This window comes from Bos javanicus, chromosome 16, assembly GCF_032452875.1.
Source record: "Bos javanicus breed banteng chromosome 16, ARS-OSU_banteng_1.0, whole genome shotgun sequence".
In the NCBI taxonomy this organism is placed as follows: Eukaryota; Metazoa; Chordata; class Mammalia; order Artiodactyla; family Bovidae; genus Bos; species Bos javanicus.
The window spans coordinates 30248405-30267084 of NC_083883.1; the positions used below are offsets into that span (position 1 = coordinate 30248405).

The following is an 18680-nucleotide window of genomic DNA, read 5'->3' on the forward strand; positions in this document are numbered from 1 at the left end:
CCCGAGTTCCCTCCCTGGTCAGAGAACTAGAGTCCATATTCCACAACCTAAGATCCACTCCCAGTCGACCAGCCCTCCCCGCCCGGCCCCAACCCCTCACGCCCCCCACCCCGCCCCACTGCAACTAAGACCTGCCCCAGCCAAATAAATATTTTTTAAAAATAAAATAAAATAATTTAATTCAGATACCTCCAAAATAATACACGGTTTTTTAGTATCCTTCCCCAGAGTCTCTGGGCTGTTTGGGGATTATTCAATCACCATTTTTCCTGGAGAAAGAGGGTTGCTGGGAAGCAAGTGGATTTGCATCCTTCCAATTATTCAGACGATTTGCTGAATATCAGGATAATTCTGATGCATTGAATCCCTCCCTAACGTAAGTGGCGGTTGCTTGCATCCCTTCACTTTTTCCAGGTGTGGAGGTGAAGGCGGCGATATTCAGAAAATCTGATTAAATATGGGGCCTCCTCTTAACCGCTTGCACACGGCTGGCCAAATCCCGCTTCTACCAACTGCTGCATGTCAACACCAGAGGGCGCTGTGTCTTCGTTGGCTTCTTAACCACCAGGCCAGCTCACAAAAAGCCCAGGTTTTCCCCAGAACTGCTCGGGGACAGTTCCCAACATCCCCCCTTCGAGCAACAGGCTCATTTCTTTTAGTTTTCGCGTCTCTCCCTCCCTCTCTCTCTTTCTGTCTGTGTGTGTGTGTGTAAGGAAGGGTTCCATTTTAACTAGCCTCTTGGAGACCTGTTTGAATAGCTGGGTCTCCTGCTTTCAGCTCGATCGATCCTAAAATCGCTTTTTCACTGACTTGAGATCCATTCAAATCAGAATGAATTTAAAGCACAGGAGGCAGCAGGCGCGGCGCGTTCCTTGCCTCCATCTCCCTAGCGTTAAAACACAATCTCCAGATTAGAAGACTCAGTCTCGAAGCCTTTCCCCTCCGGGCCAGCCAAACGCACGCGCCCAATTCACGGTGTCCTCGGCGGAGGTCCCCGCCCCGTTCACCTGTCTGGGGCGAGAGAGGTGTGTCCATGCCTCCCAGTATCTGGACAGCCAGCTCCCTCCGCGGTCCTCTTCTACTTGCTTCCCTCCGCCCAGATTTTAATGGTATTTGGGGGGCGGGGGGATGTGGGGGAGTGGAAGGGAGGGCGGGGAAGGGGCCTCGCGGGGAGGGGCGTCGGAGCGCTGTCAGCGGGTGTCACGCCGCCCTCCCCGCCCCTCCGCCGGGGGCGTGGGAGCGCAGCCGAGCGCGCGGCAGAGGGCCGGGCGCGTGGGGACGCGGGCGTGCGGGGTTCCGGGCGAGCCGCGCCGCACCCGGAGCGCGCTGGCCGCCTGAGCTCGGCGCGGATCCCAGTGCCCGGAAAGCCGCCCGCCACCCGCCCCCTGTGCATTGGGCGGCAGCCCCGGCCGCGGCAGCCCGGCTCCCGGGGAGGGGAGCGCGCCCGGCCATGGAGCCTTCGCACAAGGACGCCGAGACGGCGGCGGCGGCGGCGGCTGTGGCTGCGGCGGAGCGGGGGGCGTCCTCGTCCAGCGGGGTGGTGGTGCAAGTCCGCGAGAAGAAGGGCCCTCTGCGCGCCGCCATCCCCTACATGCCCTTCCCGGTGGCCGTCATCTGCCTCTTCCTCAACACTTTCGTGCCGGGACTGGGTAAGACGCGACGGCCGCGACCCCTTGCGCCCCGGGCCCCGGGAGCTGAGGACGGCAGGGGAGGGGTCAGGGAGGGACCCTCGGGCCGCGCCCACGGGCTGCAAGCGCCGCGCCGGCGCTCCTAGCGCCCTCTGGCAGGTGGCAGAAGCGCGTGGAGGGGGCGCCCGGAGGGAGGCGCAGGGCTCCCTGACACTCCTTTCACCTTCTCCGACCTGGGAGCCAGGTGATCCGGCCTCGAGGAGCCGGAAAGTTTGACGGGAATGTTGGAGTCTGCCGGCAAGCCCCACGGGCGGCTCTCTCGGCCCCGGCTACTCCTGCCTCTTCTCTCCGCCGTGCGCGCCCTCCCACGAGCTCCATCCTCCGAGGGGCGCGGGGCCCCAGCAAGACCAGCGTTGGGGCCGCCAGTGACCAAGCTCCTGGGCATTGGAGAAGTCGGTCGAGCTGGGGAAAAAAGGGAGATGAGTTGGGACAGAAGACACCCCGCAGCCCCGCCTGCGTTCTCGCAGTGAGGGGCGTGTGGGGGCGAGAGCTCTTTAGCCAGAGTCTCCTCCACCGCCTTCCGGCGTGCCAGCGATTCCACCAGCACTCCCCGCAGGACGCCGAGGAGAAGGGACGATTTTATTAGTTTAGATGCCTGTGGCTTTGAACCGCACTTGGCCAGAGCTGACCCCATAACTCCCCCCATCGCTTCCGTTCCTGAGAACATGGAGTGCCCCCGGGTGTAATTCTGTGTTGGACTTTTGCGGCCTGGACGGTCCCTGATGGCACCTGTGTCCCAAATTTTAAAACAGAGGCCCATCACAGAGATAGGAGTGCCCAGTGGGGGCATAAAGAGAGGAAATGCGAAGTTTTCTTGACCCTCCCTCTCCTAACCTCACACCCAAATATGTCTGCATCCCCTCCCCGCTCACTCCCAACTTGCCAACTTGGCACCGGCTCTTCTTCCGAGTTAAGAGCACCCCACGCCCCAATTCCGCGTGGGACTGGAGAGGCAGGCACCTCTGTGCCCAGGAGAAAAGCTTGCCGCTGCAAGGCTCCAAGTTCCCAAGAACAGAGGTCAGCTAGAAGTGGCTTTCTGTTTTGCTTTGGCCTTTCTCACGCCCCGCTCTTAACCAGCTTTGCAGGGGCTTCTGGGGTGCTGATAGGGAAGATCGCACCCATCCACGCAGGTCGGGTTCCCTTTCCCCTTCCTGCTCATCTTTCTGCCCCCTAGGGGGAGGTGGGGGGATGCTGCTGGAGAAGTGTATGTGTCTGAGCAGAAAGCTAGGTGGCCTTCAGGTGGGCGTCCCCTTGTGCCTTCAGCAGCCTGGTAGGTGTCGTCAGGCCGGGTCTCTCTGCAATGTGGACCCTGTGAGAAGGCAAGCCGAGGCCAATGTAGCTGTGTCAGAAATTCCCACCTGTTGGAGTGAAAAACTCACTGCCTGTCCATCTCCCTGGGGATGTGAAGATCACCAGCAGGGATGTGTCTTGATTCTCCTTTTCTTAAGGTTGTGAAGTAAATGCCATCTTATGGTCTTTGAGGAAAGACACACATTGTTTGCCAGGTGGGCAGAGCTACACCGAGTCTCTGCTGGGTCAGCCCCTGTTCATCTGGGCACCTCCTAGGTCTGCTTCACTAGGTCCCTTTCTCACCCTTAGGCCCGCTGCCACACCCCCTGCCCTCCTGCCAACTCCTCCCACCTTCCCCCAGTTTTTCTGTCTTTACATAGGTGGCTGGGTGATAAAGAATCTACCTACCAATGCAGGAGGCACAGTAGATGGGGTTCCATCCCTGGGTTGGAAAGATACCCTGGAGGAGGAGATGGCAACCCGCTCCAGTATTCTTGACTAGAGAATCCCATGGACAGAGGACCCTGGCCAGCTATAGTCCAGAGGGTCACAAAGAGTCAGACATGACTGAGCATGCATGCCCATGCCCTTTATAACATTTTGTTGCCGTTATTGTTAGATCAGAATCCTATGGGATTTTTGTAAGAAACCTTTCTAAGAAGACAGAATAAAAGAAAGAAAGAGAGAGAGAGAAAAAGCAAACTACAAAAGTAATAAAACAGGCTGAGGTGAGCCATGGGTACGTAGACTTCTGAATTTTCAGTGACTGAAAATCCAGGCATTTTATTGTTTTGTATTGGCTGTCATTGTACAACTGACTGGGTGCATGGGCTCCTGCCTCCCACCCCCAACCCCCCACGCTCCCACACACACTGAAGGGAGTTCTTGATCCTTGCTGGTATTTCTCATCTGTCAGTCAGGGATGCCTGTCCCTCCGGGATGCTGAGAGGATAAAATGAGATTACATAAAGCTTGGGGTCTGGCCATCAGAGAGTGTTGTGGAGACCGTGGGTCCGTCTTGCTCTTTGACCCTCTGCAGAGCTGAGCCCTGGTCCCATCTCTGGTGTATTGGGGTGGGGGGCTGCCCTCTGGGACCTTTCTTCTGAGTATGTATTGACCTCTCTGCTTCCCTTGACCTGCAGTGGAATCCTGGACAACAAAACAGCCCAGGCAAAATCTCCAGGCTTTTTTTTTTTTTTGCCACCCACTCCCCGCCCCCCCCCGCCCCCCCGCAACTGACCCTGTTGGGGTTTGAATGGCCCCAGCGCTTAGAAAATTTTCCCTTAGCCCAGATCCACTTCTCCAGGTCCTCCAGCATATCTGATGCTCCTGTGAAAACTGAATATTCATGTCTGGCCCTGCCCTTTGAGGAAATGAAGCTTCTTTTAATCTGTTCACTCTTTCATTCAACAAACACAGAGCACCCACTGTGTGCCCGGCACTGGGGATGTGATGATGAATAAATCAGTCAAGATGTCATATATTGTTAAGGAAAATTGATGCAAACGTTGTTTAAATTTGTTATTGCTATAATGGCAGCAGGAACAGTATTTGAGCAGTAATTGATTCTTCCAGGGCTGGGATGGGAATTCAGAGGATGCCTCCCTGAAGGAGTAGTATTAGGTTAGACCCTGCTAAAAGTTTCCATCATGTGGCTCCAAGCACTTGCCATCCTCACATCACTCCTGCTCTCTGGAAACTGGTAGCAGCACGGGCCCAAAGAGCTCTTCTTTTTTCTGGAAACTTCCTTACCTGCAAGTGTTCTCCTCATTTGCAAATGGGATGGGAGTGCCAGTGCTGGGCTGAATGAAGGCACCGTTTTTCTCTGACAGCACTTCAGGTTCATCCAGTCTGCAGGACCCACCATGGAGACGCCCAGTCCTTACAATTCCCTGGTGCTGCCTTGGTCCAAGCAGAAGGGCTGTTGTGGTAACATACCATCAGAGGGATGTTTCCTCTCTTGGGGAGTCAATGGGAAGGGAAGTGATTTATGGTCATTCTGGATCCTCATTGGAACAAAACAAAATGAACTTGAATAATGGATGATGGTAGTTTCCTGTTCAGTGAAACTCTGCTAACAGAGACCATGGCCAACACTTTCATAGTCCAACAGGTATGCCATTTATAAGTATACACAATTACTTATACATGTAGTGGAAGTTCACTGTTATGCCCCAAAGTGGCCAAAGGGTTTATCTATTTGTTATGAGAAAAACTATACTTTCATATTTGAAAATTGTTTCTATCTTGATTGACTTGGTGAAATGAAAATGTTGATAACTCTGTGGCAGGGAAAGTGGGACAGAGGAGAACTTTCACTGACTGTTAACTATTCCATCAGATTAATGTTGGCTATTAATCTACTGTTGAATATTCATAAATAATTAATCCCCCCCTAATATACTGCCTGCTCTTTGGCACTCAGCTAAGATCTCCTTTCCCTGGTCAGCACATCACAGGCTGGCTCAGCTTCTCTCTCTTTCCTTTAAGTCTGAGCCTCTAGTTGATGATGAATCATGCCCTGCCTTGTGGCATCTTTTGTATTGTTACCTTTTTATTACTGTTACAAGAGTTTATTCTTTGTCTATCCAAGTAGATTGTAAGTTCCTTAGAGCAAGAACCATTTAAAGTCTCTCCTTGATATAGGATACTATTTATAGAATGCACACTGACCAACCAGAATTATATTCCTTGAATAGGCATTAGAGATCGTCTGGTCCAAGGCCTTTATTCTATATAGAAGTGAGGCAGTCCCAAGGGTGAAAGAACCAATAACGTTTACATCCTAGTCAGTCTTTTTAAGGAAATCATTTGAGGATGTATCTCAGCAAAACAAGAGAGTAAACCAAAAAAGAAGGTATGAGATCCAGGGAATAGTATATCCAGTTGAAAGCAGCCATGAAAAGCAACCCAGGATAAAATTGTTCAGCAGGCCTGGAGAGCAGTCAGTCTTCATTACTATAGGAGGGTAGAAGGCTCCAGGAATGAGGTTTCTGAGGAAGTTGGGAGAAAGGGACATTCCACAGAGTAGAGAGTATTATTGGTACACTGTAAGAGATTAAAGTGGTGATACAAAACAGAAAGCAAGAAAAACAGAAGGCAATTAGTAACTGCAGTAAAGACAAAAAGCTGTGTAAAAGTGTTAAGATCTCCAAATGAAGCAAACTATCCAATTATATCAGGAGGTCAGTAGGCTTCAAAAAGAATAGAGGATTCCAAACACTAAATGAAAAAGAATTTGAGGATATTAGGGATGTGTGTAGAAGGCAGATGTTTCTTCTATCAACAATTTAAAAAAAGAAAAAAGTAACAACTTCAGGAAAAACAAAAAACACTGTATTAAAGGTATAGCTTAAATAGGAAGCAAATCAAACTGTGACCTGGTTTTAGGCAAGTGGTGGAATATAAGAAAAGCTCTTTTAAGTGCATAGAGTCGGTCTGTGAATAGTGGTGCACAATATGGGTCTCTTTGATTCTGTAGTGAAGAGTATTTGCTTAGTCATAATGATATAAATGCATCTCAGTGGTTTTTAGCTTCTAACACCAACCACAGGCAAAGCACTGAAGACTACTTAATAATAGCTATAAAGGTGGATATAAGATTTTTTTCCCTTGGCAGTATAAAATTAAAAAAAAAAACAGCTTATAGAAATTGACAGGTAAATTGTGATAGAATAAATTGTTATTTCCATTTATCCACTGAAAGATAAGCTATGACTTTATGGATAAGCTATGACCAACCTAGACAGCATATTAAAAAGCAGAGACATTACTTTAACAACAAAGGTCCGTCTAGTTAAAGCTATGGTTTTTCCAGTAGTCATGTATGGATGTGAGAGTTGGACTATATAGAAAGCTGAGCACTGAAGAATTGATGCTTTTAAACTGTGGTGTTGGAGAAGACTCTTGAGAGACCCCTGGACTGCAAGTAAATCCAACCAATCAATCCTAAAGGAAATCAGTCCTAAATATTCATTGGAAGGACTGATGCTGAAGCTGAAACTCCAATACTTTGGCCACCCGATGCAAAGAACTGACTCATTGGAAAAGACCTTGATGCTGGGAGGGATTGAAGGTGGGAGGAGAAGGGGATGGCAGAGGATGAGGTGGATGGACAGCATCAGCGACTCGATGGACATGAATTTGAGTAGGCTCTGGGAATTGGTGATGGAGAGGGAAGCCTGCCTGCAGTCCATGGGGTTGCAAAGAGTCAGACAAACTGAGCGACTGAACTGAAAGATGATGTCACATACCCACTTAATGCCATGATTCCTGTGGGAGGAGACTATTTCCTTCCCTGCCCAACGTTATCAGGCTTGGCCATGTGACTCATTTTGGCCAGCTGAGTGAGTGGAAGTGACATATGCTGGGCCTGAGCAGACATTTTCAGAGGCTTTGTGAGGTTCTGCCACCGTTCTTTTCTTTCTCTCACGAGAACGGCAGGTCTCAGATGTGCTCTTCTACCTGGTTCTCAGAATAAAGAGAACAATGGAAGCAGGGCATGACATGTCACACGAGTGAGAAATAAATCTGAGTCATTGAGATTTTTCTGCTGTTGTGTTAGTGTTATTTCCCAGCACAACCTACCACAACTGACTAATTTGTAGAGGGTAGGGTAGAGGTGTGAATACCCTCCTCATGTGAAGTAAGTGATCAAGACATGCTGTCTGAAGTTGATAGACCAAGAAATAAAGGCTACCAAGGAAATCAGCAGAGACACTGAGATAGTAATGTATCAGGACAATGGGGTCATGTTGAGATAAGAGTGGAAAGAAATGATGAATGATAAAAGTAAGCTAGCTCTTACGCATCATAACAAGAGTCAATAAATGACATCTGTAGTTGATAAGACAGAAAACGCAATATAAGCATACTCTGGAGATTAGGAAAACACCAGAAGAGTTGCCACTCTTTCTGATATCATCGGTTTTCTTTTGTTGAATGACTCATTCTTAGCACATATACATGCTAAAATTGTCTCTCATCTTTTTAAAATGGGCTCTCTTGACCCTACCCTCACCTCTGCCCGTTGCCCATTGCTCTGTTCCCCTTTATGGTGCGGCTCCCTGGGTGGGTTGTCTGCATTTGTTGTCATCAATCCCCCTTCAGCCCACTCTAAGCATGTTTTTACCTCCATCACTTGCCTAAACTGTGCTTATCAGGATCGCCAGTCTCCTCCAGATTTGCTGAATCCAGTGGTCAGTTCTGTCTTCAGACTTTGCAGTTGCTTTGGACACAATTGCTCACTCCTTCCTTGAAAACACTGTCTTTACTTGGCTTCTGGAACACTACACTCCCTAGTTTTCTTTATACCTTGTGAAGCCGTCTCCGTTTCCTTTGCTCATCTCATCAGTTTTTTAAACTTGGGAGTTCCCCAGGCACTCGATCTTCTTGATCTTGATTTTCTCTTTGATCTTGTTCTCTTTTCCGCCCCCACTCACCCCTCTGATGTTCTCGCTCAGTCTCCTGGCTGTAAATTAAATCCTCGTGATGATGACTCCCAGATCCAGATCTCCAGCTCAGACTCTCCCCTGACCTCCAGACTCTTATATCCAACTGATTTCTTCTCAACATCTCTCCTTGGAAACCAAAGGGCATCATAGACTTAACTTACCCAAAAACAGCCTTCTGATTTTCTTCCCCAAATCTACTCCCTCATCTCTCCCCATCTTAGCAATGGCATCCTTCCAGTAGCTCAGGCCAGAGTCTGGGATTCATCCTTGACTCCTCTTTTTCTCACACCCCACGCCCAGTCTGTCAGGAAATACTTGGCTCCGTTTTCAAAATATAGTCAGTATCTGATCACTTCTGCCTACCTTGGGTCTGCCTTGCTGGCCCAATCCTCCATCTTCTCCAGAATGCAATGGCCTCTTAATGGGCTGCTTGCCTTTACTGACCTTGTTCATAGTCTGTCCTCAGTATGGCAATAAGAGTGATCCTTTTAAAAACCCAAGTGAGTCAGATCCTGTCACTTGGAAACCCTTCAATGGCTGTCATATCATTCGAGTAAAAGCTCATGTTCTCATGATGACCCACCAGACCCTGGGCCAGAAATTTTCAAAAGAAATACAACATGAGCCACAAGTATAATCTAAAATTTTCTAGTGCCTATGTTATAAAAAAGGAAAAGGTGAAATTAACTTTATTAGTATATTGTACTTAACTGAGTGTATCCAAAATTTTATCGTTCAATGTATATCAATATAAAAATTATTGACAAGATATTTTATGCTGCTTTTATTGTGTACTAGGTTCTCAAAAATCTGTTGTGAATTTTACACTGGCATTGAATCTCAGTTTGGACTAACCCCATTCAAGTGCCCACTAGCCACAGTGGCCATCATATTGGATAACACAGCACCACTGTGGGCTGGGGGACAGCATCTCTCCCACTGTCTTTCTGATTTCATCTCCTCTCCTTCTTGCTTACTGTACCCCAGCCCACTGGCCTCTTCATTGTTTCCTGACTGTGCTGGAAGCATCTTCTCACCTCAAGGCTTTTGCATGTGCTGGAGTACTTGTTCCACAGACATCTGTGTGGATTCCTTGTTCCTATCCTGTACTTTGCTCAAATGTCACCAGCTCACTGGGCCTGTATTGGTTTGTTAGGGCTGCCATAACACATACCATGGACCAGGTGGCTTCAAGATGAGAAATTGTCACAGATCAAGGTGTTAGCAGCACTGGTTTCTCCTGAATTCTCTTTCCTTGGCTTGTAGGTGACTACTTTTTCCGTGCGTCTTCACAGGATTTTCCTTTTGTGTGTCTTTGTGTCCACATCTCTCTTCTTATAAGGATACCAGTCATATTGAGCTAGAGCCCATCCTAAAAGCCTCGATTTCAGTTATTTGCCTCTTTAAAGACCTTATCTCCAAACACAGTCACGTGTGGAGGCACTGGGAGGTAGGACTTCTGAGGGGACACTGTTCAGCCCATAACACCTTCCAGATGATCTTAAGACTGTGGCTTTCTCCATCCTCCCCAGACTTCCTTTCTTTGGCGAGTTTGTGTTCCTTAAGAGCCCTGTCTCTGTCAAACATATGGTGTACAGGGACCTCATCTCCTTTGACTTTGCATCTCAGCTGGAGCACAGACCTGCCAACAGCAGAAGGGGCGTGCTGTAGAAGGCAGCGCGTCAGTTCTCCTCTGCTCGGCACGCTTCTAGGCCTACACTTGAGTCTGACGCTGACTTCCTCAGGGTCACCTGCTGGCTGACTGTGGCTGCTCCCCACAGCAGCTCCAATACTCCTCAGTGTCACTGCCCAGGCTGTGACCCCACTCACGAAAGGATACATTCCACGGGAGACTCGCTGAACAGGTGTCACTTGACACAGTGACTTTTATACATTGGCTTGTAAGTGGTCTTGCAATGCACAGGTCAAGGGGGAGGGTAAATACAGCGGGTAACCTAGAGGGCACTGGACTAAGTCACATCTCTAGTGCGTCAGATTCACAAAGCCCCAGGGAGTTAGGAGGCCCCAGAGCTTGGTCTGGTTCTTCACATGTGTGTAGTTCTGAGCCCCTTCCTCTCTGAGCCTGTTTCCCCGTCTGTGAAATGGAAATAACCCCTGCTCTACCATCTCATAAGGCTACTGTGTTCTGTTTAACCACGAAGCACTCCACGGTCAGAAAGGGGGTTATCACTCCCAGTTAACATGAACGAAATTTCCTTTGTTTCCAAGATCAGTCCTGGAGTTTCCCTCTCAGTGTCATTAAGGCGGGCAGCAGAGCCCTAAGCAGGGAGGTTTTTTCAGCCTCTGGTGCCACGTAGCTCAGAGCCAAGACCTGGGACCTCCTGCTGGGCCCTGCCTGGACCTCACACACTTGACATGCTGGAGGCGAGGGAGTGCCTGGCCTCTAGGGCTTGGTTTACCATTTATGAGAAGGTTCTGCCATTACAACCCCCAAACCCTGGGCCTCTGCGAGGGATATGTCTCTGAGGACAACTTTACTGTTTGCTAAGAGGCTCTAGGAGCATCAGGTTGGTGTGTGAGTGTGCATGCAAGTGTGCGCACACACACAGGCACACACACAAATGCCCTTTAAATTTTACCTGTCATTATCTTACTACAAAAGTTAGGCCGTTCTTAGGTTTGTGTTTGAACTTCCCAGCTCACGAGTCCAAGGAAACCATTCATTCATCTTGGAGGCCATACTGGTGGTTTGTAGCCTTGAAACCCCATCACCTGGGCAAAAGGTGGACTTGGCCTTGGGAGAGTGTATTTTTATCGAAGTATAGCAGATTTATAATATTATATTAGTTTCAGGTGTACAAAATAGTGATTCAGTGTATTTATAGATCATACCCCATGTAAAATCATTACAAAGTGTTACCTGTATTCCCTGTGCTGTACAATACCTCCTTGTAGCTTATTTTATACATAGCCGTTTGTATCTCTTAATCCCCTGCCCCTGTCTTGCCCCTCTCCCTTTCCCTCTCTCCACTAATAACCACTAGTTTGTTCCCTCTGTGTTTCTGTTTTGTTACATTCATTCATTCCTTTTTATAGATTCCACATATAAGTGATAATCATACAGTATTTATCTTTGACGTTTCACTAAGCGTAATAACCTTCAGGTCAGTCCACACCGTTGAAAATGACAGAATTTCATTTTTTTAAATTAATTTTATTGAAGTATAATTGATTTACAATGTTGTGTTAATTTCTGATGTACAGCAAAATGATTCAAGTGTGTGTGTGTGTGTGTGTGTGTGTGTATATATATATATATATATTCTTTTTTCACATTCTTTTCCATTATGGTTTATCAGAAGATATTGAATATAGTTCTCTGTGCTACACAGTAGGGCCTTGCTGTTTATCCATCCTATATTTAATAGTTTGTAACTGCTAATTCCAAACTCCCAAGCCTCTGCACAGCCCCCAGGAAACCACAAGTCAGTTCTCCGTCTGGTGGATATGTCTGATAGATACGTTTATTTGTGTTGTATTTTAGATTCCACATATTAGTGATATCATATGGTATTCGTTGTTCTCTTTCTTACCTACTTCGCTTAGTATGACAATCTCTAGGTCCATCCCTGTTGCTGCAAATGGCATATTTCATTCTTTTCTTGTGGCTGAGTAATATCCCTTCGTATATATACACCACATCTTCATCCATTCGTCTGTGGATGGATACTTATATGCATTTATTTTATGAAAGGTCTTAAGTTCATTGAATAAGTCATTTTGCTTGAAAAGAATAAAATAACATGAGACCAGGGCTGTCCTAGAACCTGGAATGTGTAGGGTCCATGGCCAGGCCTCCTGTAGGCTTTGATCTTCACTGACTGAGAAGTTTAACCCTGGAGCCAAGAATGATTTGGTGTTTGCAGAGAAGAGCCTGTCACTTGTCCTGAAACTTCAGTAAAGAAAATGGTTCACCTTTCCCAGGGTCAGGAAGCTTTAGGGCCATCTGACGACTTCATTTTACAGAGAACAGGCCTCCTCCAGGACCTGAGGCTCTTCCCCACAACCTCACATCACTTTCCTAGCCCCAGACCTTCCACCCTGGTGCCTCGAACTTGTGTGTGTGTGTGTGTGTGTGTGTGTGTACATGCACGCACGTGCTCACACGCTTGTTCAGTTGTGTCCAACTCTTTGCAACCCCATGGACTATAACCTGCCAGACTCCTTTGTCTATGGAATTTTCCAGGCAAGAATACTAGAGTGGGTTGCCATTTCCTTCTCTAGGAGATCTCAACCCAGGGATCGAATACACGTCTCCAGAGTCTCCTGCATTGGCAGACAAACTCTTTACGCTCTACCACCTGGGAAGCCCTGTACTAGAGGGTTAATTACTTATTTGTTAAGTTAAACGACTGTGCAGGTATTATATAGACTTGATGAGGGCTGCAGGGGACACCACGTGACTCATCAGTGACCACATCCAGTCCCATCACCCAGAGTCCCTTCTTCTCACGGCCCCAGCCTTCCCCCTCGTAAGCTCTACTGAGATCTAGCTACATACCATAAATATCACTTTCAGAATGCGCAGCTCGGTGGTGTTTAGCAAATCCAGAGCCTCTTGCTCCTCTTCCTGCCCTGCCTTCCAGCCTCAGCATTTGGCCACTTTCTGTTCAGAACCTCGGGAGCTTCCTGTGACAGGAACACCTTCAGGCAGGTGCTTCTGAGGAAGGGAGATTGTTGGGGCACCTTTTGGTCACGACTGCCTCCAAGTTCTGCTAGTCAGGGATCTGCGTCTCAGAAGGCGAGGCCCAGATGGGTGAGATGCGAGCCACCTGGAGGCTTCCGGAACAAACATTGTTTGGGAGGTTGTCATGTTTTATTTTCTGTTTTGTTTTAAAAAGAAACATCTCAGCAAGAAGGAAAACTTTCTCAGTGAAAACACAAAAACACGGCACTGGTGGTATAAGCTGAAACACGGGCCATTTCTGAGGTGGAAATGTCCCCTCTCCCTGGGGACGCGTGGCCCTGGTCGTGGATATTGCATGGGCCTGAGAGTCACCCTTCGGCCAGGCGGCAGAAAGCCATGCCCATAGCACCTCAGATGGACGTGGGTCTTCTGGGCTACAGCTCAGTGCTCCTATGGTTTTAATAGAATTTCCATGTTAGCAGATTAAGCCCATCTCTGCCCATAGCTCAGCTCTGCTGATTTCTTTCTGCTTCTCTGAAACCTGCAATAGCTCTCTATTGTCCATGGACTAAGCTCACATTCCACATTGGACCCACCAGGATTCAACAAACTTCGCTTCTTCTTTCCCTCCCTTTAATTTAGTCGAACTGAAGCACATGGTTTTATGGTGCCCCTCTGGACCCCTGCCTGGAGCATCCTCCTGCACCATCAGGTCTAAATCCTGCCCACCTCCCAGGCCCATCTCCAAGGCCCTGCTCTTCCAACCCCTTTTTGACCATTCCCATGTGGAGCACCTTCCTGGGACTGTCAGGCCATTTAGGACATTTCTCTTGTTTTCATTAAATTCTGTTCTTCTGTTGTCTTAATCTTTGTACTGGAATCATCTCCTTGAAGGGTGGGGCCATGCTACATCACCTTCCACCTCCCACAGCACCTGGCAGGGTCCAGTAGGCACTTGTCGGGGGAGGAGGTGTGTGTGCAGCTGACTTCTGGTTGTGAAGGTGGGGTCAAGAGCACATCCTTACTCCCTTACCCTAGTAAGTGTGTCCCTCGGCCGAGGGACACAGCGTTCATGTCAGTTCTTAGCCTTCCTGACTCAGAAGGAAGGGATTCCGTTCCCAGGTCTGAGACGGCACTAGAGCAGGGCTGTGCCACAGCGAGGGTGTCTCTTGAGGGTCCTTGGTGTTTCAGCTCCTCAGGAGAGGGATGTGGGGCAGAGGCAGGATGTTGGCCTCCCCATCTGTGGGCCAGAGGGCTTGCTCTGTGGTGGATTCATTGAGGACAGCCACCGTGGGACTGGGAATAGCCAGGTCGACAGCCAACAACAGCTAAGTGTAGGTGGGGATGGAGGGGGGAGCAGTGGAGGCAAATCAATCTTAGTAAACCATTTTAATAAAGATTTGTTTGGGCAATAGCCATCAAATTAAATCTAGGGGGATATTTTGATGAGAAGCAGGATATCTGCATGATCTTAAAGTGTTTCTCCACAGAATGCTTCTTAATTGCAAGGGGAAGAATCATACAGTGGAGAAACCAGACAGCCTCTTGGCTGGGTGAACAAAATAACATTACCTAGACCTTGAAAACCTGCTAGAAGAAAGAAGCCAGTCACCAAGAACCATACACTATGTGATTCCATTTGTATGATATGTCCAGAATAGGCCAATCCGTAGAGACAGGAGATAGTTGTGGGGAAGAGTGATATGGTTGGGAGGTCAGGGGGAATAATTGGTAATGAGCATAGAGTTTCTTTTGGGAGTGATGAAAACATTCTAAAATTGATCAGTGGTGATGGTGGCACCACCTGAATATACTGAAAGCCATTGCATGATTAAATGGGTGAATGCCACAGTATGTGACTTATATCTCAATAAAGCTGTTTAAAAAATTAGCATCATCAAATGGACAGACAGACATTGCATGCCTCTGGACATGATATCTTGAGAGGGACGCAACATTACTTTTGTGGTATTCTAACCAGGGGTGTATAATCTGAATCTATTCATGAGGAAATATCAGATAAGCCCCAAATTGAGGGACAGTCTACAAAATACCTGTCATGTGGTATCATCACAATATCATCATTGTGAAAATTAAAGGATACAAAAAAGCATGATCATTAAATATAAAGTATAATCTTAAGGGTATTGGATTCTGTACTGGAGGGAAAAAGAATACCAATAAGGACATTAGTGGGACAATTGACAAAATTGGAATGTGGACTGTAGATTAGAAAAACACATTGTATCCATATTGTGTTTCCTAAAATGGGTAACAGTGCTGTGGAAATGTAAGAGAATATTTTGTCTTTGGAAACACACTGAAGTATTAAGGAATAAAAAATCATGATGTATGCAGCCTGTTTACAAATGGTTCAGAATAAAAGATAATAATATGTAAAGATAAAGAGAGAGAAGGACAAAACAAATCTAGTCCACTGTTAAAAAACTGGCAATCTGGGTAAAGGGTAGACAGGATTTTTCTGTATTATTCTTGAAACTTGTCTGTTAGGTTTGAAAGTATTTTAAAATCAGAAGTTAAAAATTATATGGTTAAAAGTCAAAAATTCTGAACTCATAGTTTAGGTATACCTGCTGCTGCTAAGTCGCTTCAGTCGTGTCCCACTCTGTGTCCAGCCCCATAGACGGCAGCCCAGCAGGCTCCCCCGTCCCTGGGATTCTCCAAGCAAGAACACTGGAGTGGGTTGCCATTTCCTTCTCCAATGCATGAAAGTGAAAAGTCAAAGTGAAGCTGCTCAGTCCTGTCTGACTCCTAGCAACCCCATGGACAGCAGCCTACCAGGCTCCTCTGTCCATGGGATTTTCCAGGCAAGAGTACTGGAGTGGGGTGCCATTGCCTTCCCAACTGCACCTAAATCCAAGTGGCTACACCCAATGTAAGTGCTTTCCTATCACTTGAGGTCTACCAGCTCTACCTCAGTCAGGGACCACCTGGGGCCATGGGAAAAAAAAAGTCATGGTATAAGGTGGCATTGGCTTGCAGGGCCCAGACGCCCAAGAGGGATTTTCTCAGGAATGCCAAACATTAAAACCCCAAGGTGGTGCAGAAGCTTACTGCAGCCATTTGGAAGTGTGAACCATTTCTCTGCTCCATCAACGTATCTATCAAAAAATACAGGCTAGATTATAATGAAGTGAGTTTCTGGGGAGGCTGAAGCCAGTGGGCAGTGCACATAACTGGCCTGCCCTGCAGTGGCTGATTGAGACTGACCCGGCTGCCTTCCCAGCCTTCCCTGGGGGCCCGTCAGGCATCTGAATGCTTCAGCCAGAGCTGGAGTAGGTCCCAGTGCTGCAGAGCTATTTTGGAGAAGTCTTTCTGGTATTGGTAATTCCTCTTTTTGACATCTCAGAGTGAAGTTCAAGAATCACTTGTGGGCCTCAAAGAAACCAGCCTCAAGCCAACAATCAATGATTGCACCATGCTGGGAGGGCATGGGAGAGCCGCCCTTCGCCCTTCGGCCTGGGCTGCTCTGAGAGGTCATATGGATTGAACCTAGAAGTGGAATCTTTCCAGGGATCGCGCTGTGGCCTGACTCAGAGAGGAGAAAAATAAACATAACCATCTTAGGTCCTATAGCTGGGGTTCTGTGGTTCGAGGCAGAGAGGGGGACAAGTGGCTGATATGCCAAAACTCCCAGGTTGGGCATGGCCAGGTTTCCAAGGTCTGGGCCCTCAGTGCCTGTGGCTGGACTCTGGGTCCATTCCGAGGAGAGGTGTCTAACCCTGGGGCTTGGGAATCGATTTGGGGTAAAGGAAAGCAAAGAAAAGCCATGACCTTGGCAAGATCCCTGATTGCTTGGGCCCACACTTGGATGGGATGGCTGTGTGTTTTATTTTCCCTGCCGGCTTCTCCTCTGAGCTTAATGCAGAACCTCCCACAAGGTACCATCAGTGTTCCTGCGTGGGCTCCCCTGAGGACTGAGAGCTGGTCTGCCCTGTGCCAGGATGTAAGGACTTGGATGTAGACTCACGCGCTCCTTAAAGGTAGACCCAGGAAGGAAGGAGTGAGCAGTTACATCTCCCCAGTGCTGTTTGCGTCCCATCATTTCATAGTCTGCATGGAGTCCCTCACCCACCACCCCTAGGCATCAGGGCATTGGCACTACCACCAACCGTGGGGGAGATGCACGTGGTTCTTACTGTAAGTCTGGAGATGGTGAACACAGACTGGAGGGAGAGGATAGGGTTGACGGGTAGAATATGCATTAAAATCGAGAATTTATTTACTCTTTTGGACTTCCTGGCCTACCCGTCACTCAAGCTTTGGGTTTTTTAATCTATCACATGCCGACATAGTCAAAGCTATGGTTTTTCCAATAGTCACGTATAGATGTAAGAGATGGACCGTAAAGAAGGCTGAGTGCTGAAGAACTCATGCTTTCAAACTGTGGTGTTGGAGAAGACTCTTGAGAGTTCCTTGGACTGCAAGGACATCCAACCAGTCAATCCTAAAGAAAGTCAACCCTGAATATTCATTGGAAGGACTGATGCTGAAGCTGAAGCTCCAATAATTGGCCACCTGATGTGAACAACCGACTCACTGGAAAAGACCCTGATGGTGGGAAATATTGAAGGCAAAAGAGAAAGGGGTGCAGAGGTTGAGATGTTAGATAGCATCACCGACTCAATGGACATGAATTTGAGCAAACTCTGAGAGACAGTGGAAGACAGAGGAGCCTGGCGTGCTGCAGTCCATGGGGTCACGGAGTCAGACATGACTTAGCAATTGAACACCAGGAAATCTATCACATGGGTTAGTCTTGTCTCCTCAACTACTCCTCTCTTGTGTCCCCTGGAGTGTGGCCCAGCCCACAGCATGGAGCAGGAGCCCAGCCACACCTGCTGACTGATAATGAGCTGGGAAGGAGCATGGCCCCTGCCAGGCTGCGATCCCAAATCCTGGCTTCTGGTTCCAGACCTGTGTAACAGCACCCTTGGCCCAGTGGTCTTCACCCACCCACACCCCACCCTCCCCACCACCACCATGGGCCCCACTTTGTACTCATCCAAAGGAAAGTGATTATTGTTCTTGCCTCCTTGTTTGTGCTGAGATAGTTAATGAAATAAGATCAAGCTCCCACGACCATGTCCCTATCAGTCAGGAAGTGAATGGGGGCTCTGTTCCAGCAGCTTGTCTGGCTCCTCTCACTCCTGCCACCTGGCTCATCTCCTGCTTTCATGCTCTGAGGGCCTGAGTGAGGCTTGCCCTTGCTGAGGTGGGCAGGAGGGGAGGCTACCCCCTCCTCTTCCCCCACCCACCATCCATTCTCCACCCATCCCTGGCCTGGAGGCTGAGCTCCAAGTGACCTCACCTGCTCCAGGTGTGTCGGCCAATGGGAGGCACTGGCAGAGGTCAGAGGAAAGGAAGAGAGAGGTTGGGTGTTGGCCCTTCCAGCTCCTTCTGGCTTGGCTGTGACTGCAGCTTCAGGCCAGTACTCCCTCTTCCTGCACCCAGCCCTCTCCAGCCTCAGACAACACCGCCCTTCCTGCTCCTTCTGTTGCAAAACGTCAGCATTTCACTCTCCCTGGTGGTCCTCCTGGTCCTGCCCAGACCTCTGTCAATAGTCACTGACCCCGACTG

General features: G+C 48.3%; 1 protein-coding gene across 1 annotated transcript in view; it reads left to right on the forward strand.

The window, feature by feature from the left end:
• Positions 1-1284: 1284 nt before the first annotated feature.
• STUM (stum, mechanosensory transduction mediator homolog) overlaps positions 1285-18680 on the forward strand; it is a 68455-nt gene continuing 51059 nt past the window's right edge. Inside the window, exon 1 of the mRNA XM_061382405.1 lies at positions 1285-1649. Within this exon, the coding sequence (XP_061238389.1) occupies positions 1451-1649 (199 nt within the window). The 5' untranslated portion in view covers positions 1285-1450. The remainder of the gene's footprint in view (positions 1650-18680) is intronic.